Here is an 11,625-nt window from a genome sequence, read left to right as displayed (position 1 = left end):
AAAAAAAAAAAAAAAAAAAAAAAAAAAAAAAAAAAAAAAAAAAAAAAAAAAAAAAGAAAAGTAAATCCTTTCTGAAAAAGAAAACATACAAGCAACGAATTAAATAAGAGTTTAGAGGCTTAGTTGTCAATGGTCAGAAGAGACTGCCCCCATCATTACCCCTCATAATTTCTTGCCAACACTTCTCTTTTGCTAAAGGTTAACTTTACCAAAAGTACAAGTGGATGGCAGAGGAGATTTGGTAACCTACTTGGAAACTCCAAATCCATCCGTAGTGGGTATTCCCAAATTTGCATTTGTCTATTATTCGTGAATATTGTTCAAAGCTTCACCGTTTTAGCTAAAGCAGAGCATCTAAACTCTCAGTAGAGTGAACACAATTCTAGTGATTGACATATCAACCTCAAAAACTAAGCACAAAAGAGTCTGAGAGTGATTGAAGTTTCAATCAGATTGAACTGATAAAATGCATGCAAACAAAGAAATCAGAACAAATCACCTTCCTTGTGTGTGTGAATGACACAGTCGGATTGTGGATAGGCTACGCAGGTTAGGACATACCCCTTCTCCATCTGCTGGTCGTCCAAGAACGATCCATCCGCCTGGTCAACTGTCCCGGAAACTACTTGACCTGCACAAGTAGAGCAAGCCCCAGCCCTGCAAGAGTAGGGTAGATCCAATCCAGCACTCTCAGCCGAGTCGAGAATATAAGTGTCATCAGGGGCTTCAAACTCATTCTCTTCACCATTTGGTCCAATTAACTTCACTTTGTAAGAAGCCATTGCTGACACTTTGAATGAGGAAGACTTCAATCCAAATGCACGGGATACATTCCTAAAGGAACCCAAGGAAGATGGCCTCTGAACTAGGGCACAGGATTTCCTTGGTGTAGCATTTCTGATCAAGCAGGATGTTGGGAGTCTGACTGTCGACATGATCGGAGTTGAGTAGTGAAAGCTGAAGCCATGAAAATAAAATAAGGGAATTTAAACAGGAGAAAAAAAAAAAGAAAAAAAACCTCGATCATCTATCAGACACAATAGGAGATTAGAGATAATTAAGTACACAGCAACTTAGCTACTTCTACCCTTGAAATCATACACGTTATTATCAGAAAATGAAGATGAAAAGATAAACCAGCAAAATGAAACATACAAGATTTTGACTACAAAATAACCTCATAATACTTCACATAATAGCGTCAAAATGCTGGAGATTCCATCAACTACGCTCATTCCACACAAACTCCAGCAACTTAAAAATTGAGTGGTAGTTTTAAAAAAAAAATCAATCAAGGATGTGAGATAGTTCCAGATGACTAACTAGACATGGAAAGTTTCAATAACATTTCATAGTTGCAGATGACTAACTGGACATGGAAAGTTTTAATAACATTTCATTCTTGAACGAAAATCAAAATTTAAACCGATCAACAAGTAAAGCCAAATACAATTGTGGTTAAAATACCTTAAAACAACGCAATACTAAAATATTGGGAAAAAAAAAAAGGACAAGATGAAACACAAACATCAAAGAATTTAAAACATTGACCAAAGACTGAATTACGACAACAAAAAGAATACTTCCATAACAGGCTCAAGTGCCTAGCACAATAAGGAATAATAGAAAAGTTCCTTTGGTGAACGATTGGAGACTAAGAAAGCAAAAAAAGGGGTCGAGATCCTAAAATATTTCGGCACCGTACCACAAAGCAAACAGAACTTTTACAAAATCGTTAACAACTCTTCACTTGGAATCGAAAGAACTACACATATTATCGAGCAAACGCAACGATATAAAGTGACATCAGAAAGATCAAGTTCCAGAAAAAAAAAAAGAAAAAAAAAGAGAGCAAATCCTCTTGAATCTCGTAGCAACAACAAAAAGCCTGAACTAATCGAAAACGAAAAAAAAAAAAAAAAACAGAAACAAAACTCAAGCGTTTCTCGGTGGACTTCTAACACTCTATAATGCAAAAATAGAATAAAATAAAATCAAAGATTAAGAATAATCAGAAATCAAGCGTCTATAATACCAAAAAGTTGATCATCCACACTTCGACCGACACAAACACATCACAAATCCGCAAAAAGCATCCACCGGTGACCAAAATAAGCAGCGAGTAACAAGAAAAGCGAAAAAAACGAACTTACAGAATCTTAGGTCGCAAACAAAACAGTGAAAAGGACAGATAAAAGCACGAACAGGAGAAGATAATTACGAAAACGGAATATAAGCAAAACAACGATGAGGATGATAAGAACAAAGAAAGAAAGAAAGAGAGAGATCTTACAGCGAGGTATGGAAATGGAGGTGTCGGTGAAGAGAAATGGAAAGTGAGCCCTAACACCGCTGGTAGATGCAGAGCACCGGTGTGTTTGTCGTCGTCTTTCCTTTCTTAAGAGCAAACTCCTAATAAGGACCCTCGAGTTGGCAAGTGAGGCCTTGATTCTCTACGCCGGTTCTATTTTAACGTTATTATGATTTTCTTTTTAATAATATAAATTATAAATAAAAGTTTTTAAAATTATATTCTGAAAAAATGAGAGTTGAAAGAAATTTAAAGTATAAAAATCACATAAATTGAAAATATGTTGGATCCGAGAAATAGGGTTCATAACCTAACCTAACTCAACTCTCTATTTTTGGGTGGGATTGAGTTGAATCGCGTTATTCAATTCTTTTCTTAATTATTTTTTTAACATAGGACAAATGAAAGGAAAAGGCGGACCGTTCAATGACCTTTGTTGTCATATCAATCGCGTTACAAACTCTATCAATAGCTTTGCAAGACGCATTTGGAAGATCGGGCAAACTTGCTTCGCCTATAGATAAGATCCTCGGTTGCCCCTTCCATATTTTGCACCCTTCACAATGAGCTACTCCCTCGAAAGTGAAGTGATATATGGAACATGAGGCTTTTTAGGGATTCCCTAAATCTAAACAAAAATCGTAAATGCAAGCATCTATCTAATTCTATTTCTATTCCTCCGAGTTGAAGCTAGTAACGTGTCAAACATGCATCGAAGGGAAGCATCGTAGTGCTCGAGGATAGAAGTGGGAGACAACCCTATTCAAGCTGAGAATGATGGAAAACTCTCATCATCCTTTATAACTAGAAAAAATTATAGAAAGAATTCAGTTTATAACGATTTGAGCACAGAAAGAAAAGATGCTTTGTTTCGAATCTCATTTCATGAACAGCCCATGAGCATACTGATGTCAAAGTTTGTTTGTTTACCTATTAATATTAGCAGTACTTAAACTTCATCCATTACATCAAACGGTCTTCCAAGCAATAAGTAAGATGCACAAGGTTACAAAGGGAGGTTCATCTTTTTGCTCCTCAGCTACCAGAAAGAAGCATAGAACTCACATCATTATCTTTCTTCTTCGGAGCGGATAACCGATGTTTCGACCATTCTTCCAAGGCTTTACGATGAGAAGGATTCATCCGAATGCAAGATCGTTTTTCTTTTATTATCTTCTCTGCATTTTTCCAATCTTCTGCCACTCCTAGAGCCACTAACACTGCACATGTAACAGCAACACTTCTTCCATGGCCTGGAAGAAAGGAAGAACGACGTCGAGATCGTTACCCTACTTCGGTCAATTGGTCACTAGAAGAATGTAATATATGGAATCCTTGTTCCACAGACAATGATATCAAATATTCACTACCAGTGCAAACATATCAGGAACGCATCTACAGTGACTTATCAGATTGTAAAGAGGAATTCTACAATATTTGCCAGTTTGAGTTCATAGGCTATGAAGGCTGTGGAAACTTGCAAAGAGGACATAGCAAACATGACAGGTAAAAACGTCATAGTATTACAACCTAGCCCAGGAACCAAGCACCTAGTAGTGTGCAAATCCCAGAAAAAATTTGAGAATCCAAGACTGTAGGAGGTGTTGATATGAACCCGAGTGATGTTTGATCATACATAAGGTTCTATGTTTGTCTTCGGATTTCAGCGATAGCGTTTTCTAGGATTATCGTTTAGATCTTATGTTACTTGATTGGAGTCTATTTCTTTAGTTTGGATCCCAATTTTGTGTGTTTTAGTTCTTTTTTATGCTTAGTCTTTTATGGCTTCTCATTGAAAAGATTGTAGGACATTAAATAGACAACCTAGGCACTATCATTCAAGCACTAAGAATCAAGTGAGAAGTAATCCATGGAATCAGTTCTTCCATTCCTATTCCTCCGAGTTGAAGCTCGCACTGAAGGGAGCATCGTTTAAGAACAATGTCAGAGACAGGGCCCCTTAGTGCCCGAGGATGGGAGACAACCTTATTCAAGCGGGAAATGGTGGTACAACTCCCCTCATCCTCTACAACTAGAAAGAGGCTCAATGGAGTATACACGTCTATGAACCAGTTCTTCTAAAAACAAGCATCGAACAATAACACCAAACAAAAATCATCATAGAAGCATAATCATCCATACAGATCCAGGGAAAACTTCTAACTCTTAAACTAAACTTATATAAACAACAGACGTCAATTAATCAACTTCAATGCACTAGAAAATCATAATGCCTCATTAAATCATTAGGGCTAGTGAACTTACCATAAGCACAATGAATAAACACTGGCTTCTTTAGCTCTCTCTTTTTACAGATCCACCGAACAGCTATTTCAATTTCTTCCGGCTGAGGAGACCGTGTATCCCAAGTTGGAACACACAAGTAACCAGTCCCAGAGACTTCCAAACACCTCGGCAGTTCACAAGTACAATCAACAACGGCAGGAGTACCAGGAGGCAATCGATCAGGTGAACAAGGCCACCCCCCAACATAAACACCCTCACAAATTTCAGAGTAAGGATCATCCTTAAGGTACAATCCACGCAACGAAGGAAGAAATCGAACGAAAAACAAAAAGGGACCAAAAATCACGATCGACCAAACAGGAAAAGTCCCATCCGATTTCTTCCCCAACAGCAGGGGAAGATTGATAGATGGAAGAGAAGCGATTGAAACCAAGAGAGAAACTAAAGAAGCGTACAAGAAAGGAATCGATAACAATCTGAAGCCATAGAATCTAAGGAACAGGAATTGAGAGAACAGAGCTGCTGCCTTCAACCCAATCAATAATGATAATCCTGGTTTCATCATCTTGGAGGCTTAAAATTTTGGAAAATTCAAACTCAGATGAAGATCAGAACGGGAAATCAAAAGGATTCTTACAGCTTCGAAGTGTGTAGTGCGATTTCTTAAGAATCTTGGAGACCGAGGAGGACTGGATGAAGCATCAGCGAGAATTGTCCTCCAATCCTCGCTGAACAGAAAGCTAATTGGAGAGAAGAATTGTTTTTCTTGTTTTCTTTGTAAATTTCAAGATATTTATAAAGGGGGAAATTTCTGCCGTAACGTACTAAAGGAGCCAATGAATTTCGTAGTAACCTATTTTTATTTACATTTAATATTTTCTTTAAACTTTCAAATTTAAACATAAATTAATTAATTTTTTAAAAATTTAAATTTATTAAAGATTTATTAAATAAAAAATTGAAAATATAAAAGAGGACACTTTAAAAAATTTTAAACTGTAATTTTCTAAAATATATTAATGCTCATTTAATAATTGTAATAGCTAAATTATTTATTTAAAAAAAAAAAACACCTCATAAAATTTGTTTTGTTCCAAAAAAATTTATATTTTAGAAATAATTTAATCCTTTATAATGTTAAAATAATATATTTCAACTTGAATATTTATATCAGCTATTTAATGTGAATTACTTCTAAAATAGTCCGACAAACCTTTTACTCAAAAAAAAGTAACTTTAAATCATGACAAATTAATATTAATAAAATGACCTCAAAAAAATAAAAATAATCTTAAATCACGTTAATATTAAGGCCCACTTTAATTCACTTTAATAATTATTTCACGTGTTAAACTAAAAAAGGTAATCTTAAATTAATTCGTTACAAGAATGTGAAAACTTCTTTTTAGTGGACGCGTCTGAAAAGAGAAGTTCAGAAGGGAAAGCCCAAGACAATATCTGCTAGTAGTGAACTTTGAATTGTTACAACTTCATTTTAAAATTCTAACAAATATTTGAATTTTCATGCTATATGAAGTTTCATAAGCTAAAATATCAACGTTCTAAACATAGCTTAGCTTAATAAATAAGATAGCTATTACAATTTTTTGAGGTTCGAAGTTCAACACGTAACCATTAACTTAGTGAAATAAAACCATTATAGGAAGGCATTTCTCACCAATAACAAATATTTCCTGCTACAGCTGCTTGTTTCTTTGTTCGGCCATTTGCGTATCAACAAGTGTTTCTCCCATGATAGCCGCGGAGAGGAATGCCATCAACTAGGGCACTATTGGCCATGGACCACTCGCTCGCCAGACGCTCTGGCACCGATTTCTGGGATCTGAATCTTCGTCTTGCTGGACCTTGACCTTGTAAAGCTTTGACCACTCCGTCCCCATGAAGCTTTGTCCTTCAAAGAACGAAATGTAACAGCTCAAACTCACCGCTTGTAGATATTATCCTCTTTGGGCTTTCTTTTTCGAACTTCCACTCAAGGTTTTTAAAATGCATTTGCTAGGGAGAGGTTTCCACACCCTTATAAAGAATGCTTCGTCATCCCCAACCGACGTGGGATCTCACAGAAACTATCCTTTACCCGTCTCAATGAATGCCTGTATAGCTAGTAGCACAGATATGGCAGGTTAGAAATGCAGCAAACAGCAAGAATATGATTTGTTCGACGCATAAATGCCTCATTTCGAATCGAATATCGCAAATCAAATTATTGGTTGAAATGAACCTATTATAAATAAAAGTTCATACCAAATCTAAGCAATATGTAACCGAAAGTCGTCGGGAAAATTTAAAAATCGTGAAACTGTAACAAAGAATTATAAGGCTAAATGATAATTGAAATAAGGTTGTTCTGTTCACCATTCAATTTACCAGATAGGAAAGAAAGCAGAAAATGAAATATAAACAAAGTCACCTAAACTAGAGAACAGATGAACAAAACAAGGCAATAAAGGAAAACAACAAATAGGGTGCACCAGTCCAAATGTAACCCCATGTTTCCAAATTATTCAATAATCTATACATATCAGTTAACGAAATGGATATAGCCAAAGAAACGACCCATCAACAAGAACTATACCCTCCACAATTTGGGCACTAAAAAAGCACGATGAAATAGACATGTCTATGAACCAGTTCGTCCAAAAACAAGCATCAGACTAACAACAAACAAAAATCATCATGAGAGAACAAAATGGATCTAGCAGCACCACAAAATTTGAAGGCACATCATGAACTTAGAAGAACGGAAGAGAAGGACAAAATCATGCAAAAGACTATTATGTTCATCTCTTCATTCAGAATGTAGTTGTTATTAAGAATGACTTGCATGCCCTAGCCGTAATGCACCAAAGAAAGAAGAAACCCCTATATCTTAACCTTAAAAGTTAATAAGGATGAAGAAATCAGAACGTTGAGAAAATACTTAGCAGCAGAAACCAAAATAAAACATTGAAATTGTGAAAAGATCACCAGGGATCATACTTCTCAAGTCTCATGTACTCCACAAGACAACTAAAAACTGGATCTTTAAAAAAAAAAAAACTTTACAATGAAGCTAAGACAGATGCAACCAACAAACGATTTTATCGTCGACCTAGGGGTGAAGCATTTTTATGAGAAAATGAAGAAATGAAATGGAGCCATATGAACAACGGTACCAGGATAGAAAATCATTACAGTGAGTAGGGCCATATGATCTTGAACATTTGTCCTTCCAGCTATGACTGAGATGATGTTTTGAGCTTTTTCCATCAATCCATGCAAGAGAGAATGCTTGCCTCAGAAACAATAAGGATATTAACAGAAAATCAGGACTCGGTATAGAGGAAAATGCAGACAAAAGTAATTAATGATACGAATTAAGTGTAAAAAGAACCATTTCGTACATCTACGTCTACACAGTGCATTGCAACAACAAAACAATTCACATGTTACCACAAGTATGAAGAGGCTTTGCACTATGACAAGCTGTCGAGCAAAACGCCAAGCATCTTCACCTATCAACTGGCAATCAAAATAGACGATATCCTGAAGTTCCTTCAATTTAACTCAAATATCCGAAGAAAATCAACTTTCGGACAGTAATGCAGTAAGCATTTCTTTTTCGACTACCAAGAGCTCCCTGACTTCAATGGAAGTTATATTTCATTTACACTAATTCATAAATAAGCCAAAAGAACAATAAGAAGAGAAAAAAAAAAAAAAAAAAAAAAAAAAAAAAAAAAAAAAAAAAAAAAAAAAAAAAAAAAAAAAAAAAAAAAAAAAAAAAAAAAAAAAAAAAAAAAAAAAAAAAAAAAAAAAAAAAAAAAAAAAAAAAAAAAAAAAAAAAGAGAGGAACCCACCCTGACTTACCAAAGGAAATTACAACTAAGTATTGACTTTCCAGGAAATTTAGTCCTAGAATTGGCAATAAATAATAACAGTAAGAGCAACCTCCACGCTTTCATATCTTCAACACAAGTGTATTATCAATTGCATTAAACTCTACTAGAGAACAGCCCTTGCAAAGTGCTGATCTCCTAGAATGAGGATCTAAGAATCAAACATGATGCAGAGCTAACAATCCAACGAAGTAAGAGCAATCACTAGCTAATATATAAAAAGTAAAAGGGTAAGTGCTGAAACGCCATCGCTGACCTCATTCTGCATAGACATGCAGCAGGAGAAACCAAAGATTAGTTTCTGAGAACAATAAATGATAATGAGTTGTAAAAGAAATAAGCAGAAAAGAACAACAAAGACAAGAGTCCTCCGAGAAAATTGTTTTGATTGCATATGAAATAAGTTATCTGGTTACATCAACAATTATGACCTCCTCCACCCTCCACCCCCCACTCCCTCCCTCCCTCTAGAAGTGAAAGAATTGGATGACAATGAAACCAAGAGCCAATCTGTCAGAGGCTTAACTTATACATGGAACTTCCCCCCCGACTAAAGTATAGAATTCTAAAACCCCAGTAAATGGGGGAAAAAAGGTACACTATACAAGCACTATAAAAGCATATTCAAGTCAGCGAGGTCGTCCATGGGTATTTCAAGGCCCACTGCATCATGATCTTGTAATCCATCCTCGTCAATGTTCAACCAAGAATCGAGATCCTGAGGCCCACCAAGTTCATTGCCCACACCTAATTCTATTGAATCTAAATCATGTAGCTGAAGATTTGTGAAATCTGTACATTCACTAATTTCCTTTGATGAATCCTGAGTAGCATTATTAAGGGGCAATACCACAGTAAATTCCTTCTTTGTGCTATCATTTGCAACTTCATTGGAAATCCTAGTTGCAGGGTTGTCAGAGTAGGTTCCGTCCGTCAACTTGCCTACAAATCTATTTCCAGCAGGAGATAGCTGAGCCGCCTTCGGCTTGGGCTTTGTTTTTGTTTTACGCTCAGCCCTAAAATCCCCAGCAGATGAACGCCCAGCTTTGTTAACACATAATCTAGCTGACATATCTTTGTCCCTTTCTCTCTCGCTTCTCTTCCCCTTAGCTCCAGCTAATGAATTGTTACCCACGGTTGATACAACCCTCATGCAAGCACTTCCAACATCATCAAGTAGCACTTCTTTCTTTTTCCCTCTATTCACTATAGGCCCAGTTCGGGTGAAATCCTGGTCGGAAGAATGAAGTAATCCCCTTCCACTTTTATGATTCTGCAGACCACTGTGATAAGCTTCACCAGGGAAGGAACCTGCAATGGTAAGATAATATCTTAAGAACCAAGGATACAAGATGAAAATAACTTTTTTGACATTACAGCAGAGGTCTGCATGAAGCAACGAAAAATCATTAAATGGCTCCAGAACAAATTCATGAATCCTCGTGTAGCTCAAGCACCTTAATATAACCATTCGGTTTGTCTCTTCTGTTCTTTTTTTTTAAGGAAAAGTATAGTATATCGAAGTTCAAGAATACATCAAACAAAATAGCAAACATGACATATTACGCTTTTGTTTTATGAGTCAACTAACTGGAAACAATTGAATTATTACCATTCATAACATCTGCATCAATTCGGTTAGAAGGTCGAGTTAAAATGTCTCGAAGTGCAGGCTCACTGAAGCAACTCTTTTGTGTATCTTCAAATCTTCTACACCTAGCAAGAGTTCTTTTCATGAAAGATGAAGCAACTTGTTTTGATACCTTGGAGATTCCCAACTTTGCAGCACTACTGCCTCGAGTGGCCTATCATATCAATCATATGGTAAAATAGTGAGATAATAAGTGAATGTGAGCTATTTAAAATTTACAATAAACTGCAACATGAGTTTAATACTTCCAAGAGAGTACTCAATCAGATAAAAATAAAATAAAATAAATTATTTATGTATTTATTTTTTTTAAATCTTCTGTTTTGATTCAAAGTATCACATTCCATAATTCATTTTCAAGGCAAATTAATTTGCAGAAGTAAATCCGTGCCAAGTATACAAGATGATAAACTAAGTTTTAGTAACTGGAAATCTTAGGAAAGGATTGGTGATCCTCTCGTTAAGCAAATATTAAAGGGAACAGCTTGCACATCTTTCCTAATAGTGATTACAGAAAAAGGGCAGTAACAATAAAGTATAATTTCCCTGTAAGATGCAAAACTTCTGTCAGTCATCAGGTGTAGTCCATCCCAATCAGGAACATTGTTGCATTACCCCACTATGAAAGTGGTCTTTCTAAATATGACAAACTCAAAAATCAGCCAGTATATAAGTTAGAGTTTACTTCAGCTCCGAAAGCCCAACACCCAGACTAACAGAAAGAAAGAAAGCGCTGATGAGCACTATACTTTGTAGTACGTGGAGAGTCTTCCTAGCCATATCTTGAATCTTCATTTAGGTAGACCTCTTAAAGTATCAGAAGACAAGGCTTGATATATTGCACTCTGTGAATTTAAAAGTGGGTGCCATTCGTTGGTCTAAAATCCAATTTTCCCTTGATTGGGAGGTCAAATAATTAGCAATCTCAAGCAAAGAATCTCCTAAAGATCTCATGCAGAAAAGGATGGTCTTCGCAGGAAGGATATTGTTGCTAAAATTTCTTAACACTCATTTGGCTGGAAACTGTTCTCTTCACTTGTATAAAGGACTCATTCTGCCATTTACAAGCTTAAAAGAGGTTAGAAGTCTTCTCAAAGAGAGCAAAATTTTCTGGTTGACTGCCACTCATCCTCCAGCTTCTGAATGATCTTTGCTTAGGTGAGGCTCACCTTTTTGTTCTTTCCAATGATTCAGATAAATGTAAATCTCTCGCCATTGTAAGATCATTAAGTTTTTATTCCCTTCCAGATGACATGGGCTTTCTAAGGAATTAGCTGAACGATGAACAAGAATGGATAATCTCAACTCTTTTCTGTCCTCATTTTCTTTCAACATCTCTCTAGACAAATGGGCTTTGGACGGTGAATAGTTTGGGCATCTTCACTTACAGCTACTTTGTGAATTTATTCAGCAAACAATATATTAATACATAAAAAAGTTCCAAGCCAACAAAGATTACAGAAAGTGCAAAGAAAAATAAAATCATTTACTTCCTTAACCCCCCCCCCCCCCCCCCC

The 11,625-nt window shown here is 36.0% G+C and overlaps 3 protein-coding genes across 8 annotated transcripts in view; all 3 read right to left on the bottom strand.

Annotated features, from left to right (window-relative positions):
* Positions 1-279: 279 nt before the first annotated feature.
* Positions 280-2,425, bottom strand: LOC111487329 (ferredoxin, root R-B2-like). Of its 2 annotated transcripts, none has more exons than XM_023134711.1 (2): positions 2,294-2,425; positions 280-957 (listed from the first exon to the last, which is right to left on the bottom strand). In XM_023134711.1, the coding sequence occupies exon 2, from the start codon at positions 933-935 to the stop codon at positions 486-488; it is 450 nt and encodes a 149-aa protein (XP_022990479.1). In that variant the 5' UTR covers positions 936-957; positions 2,294-2,425; the 3' UTR covers positions 280-485. The 2 variants fall into 2 exon arrangements, with proteins under 2 accessions (XP_022990479.1, XP_022990480.1); XM_023134712.1 differs by lacking the exon at positions 2,294-2,425 and adding an exon at positions 2,036-2,134.
* A 751-nt stretch (positions 2,426-3,176) lies between these two features.
* Positions 3,177-5,326, bottom strand: LOC111487299 (uncharacterized protein YnbD-like). The gene is made up of 2 exons (XM_023134676.1): positions 4,577-5,326; positions 3,177-3,564 (listed from the first exon to the last, which is right to left on the bottom strand). Exons 1-2 carry the CDS (start codon positions 5,121-5,123, stop codon positions 3,347-3,349), a joined length of 765 nt encoding a protein of 254 aa, XP_022990444.1. The 5' UTR covers positions 5,124-5,326; the 3' UTR covers positions 3,177-3,346.
* A 3,500-nt stretch (positions 5,327-8,826) lies between these two features.
* Positions 8,827-11,625, bottom strand: part of LOC111487166 — a 15,130-nt gene continuing 12,331 nt past the window's right edge. For all 5 annotated transcript variants that reach the window (XM_023134436.1, XM_023134438.1, XM_023134435.1 and 2 more), the window contains exons 15-16: positions 10,070-10,262; positions 8,827-9,768 (exon numbers count right to left, since the gene is read on the bottom strand). In XM_023134436.1, coding sequence (XP_022990204.1) covers positions 9,068-9,768; positions 10,070-10,262 — 894 coding nt within the window. In that variant the 3' untranslated portion in view covers positions 8,827-9,067. The remainder of the gene's footprint in view (positions 9,769-10,069; positions 10,263-11,625) is intronic.

Source organism: Cucurbita maxima, unplaced genomic scaffold (genome assembly GCF_002738345.1).
Source record: "Cucurbita maxima cultivar Rimu unplaced genomic scaffold, Cmax_1.0 Cma_Scf00012, whole genome shotgun sequence".
Classification (NCBI taxonomy): Eukaryota; Viridiplantae; Streptophyta; class Magnoliopsida; order Cucurbitales; family Cucurbitaceae; genus Cucurbita; species Cucurbita maxima.
This window is presented reverse-complemented; position numbering and strand designations above follow the sequence as displayed.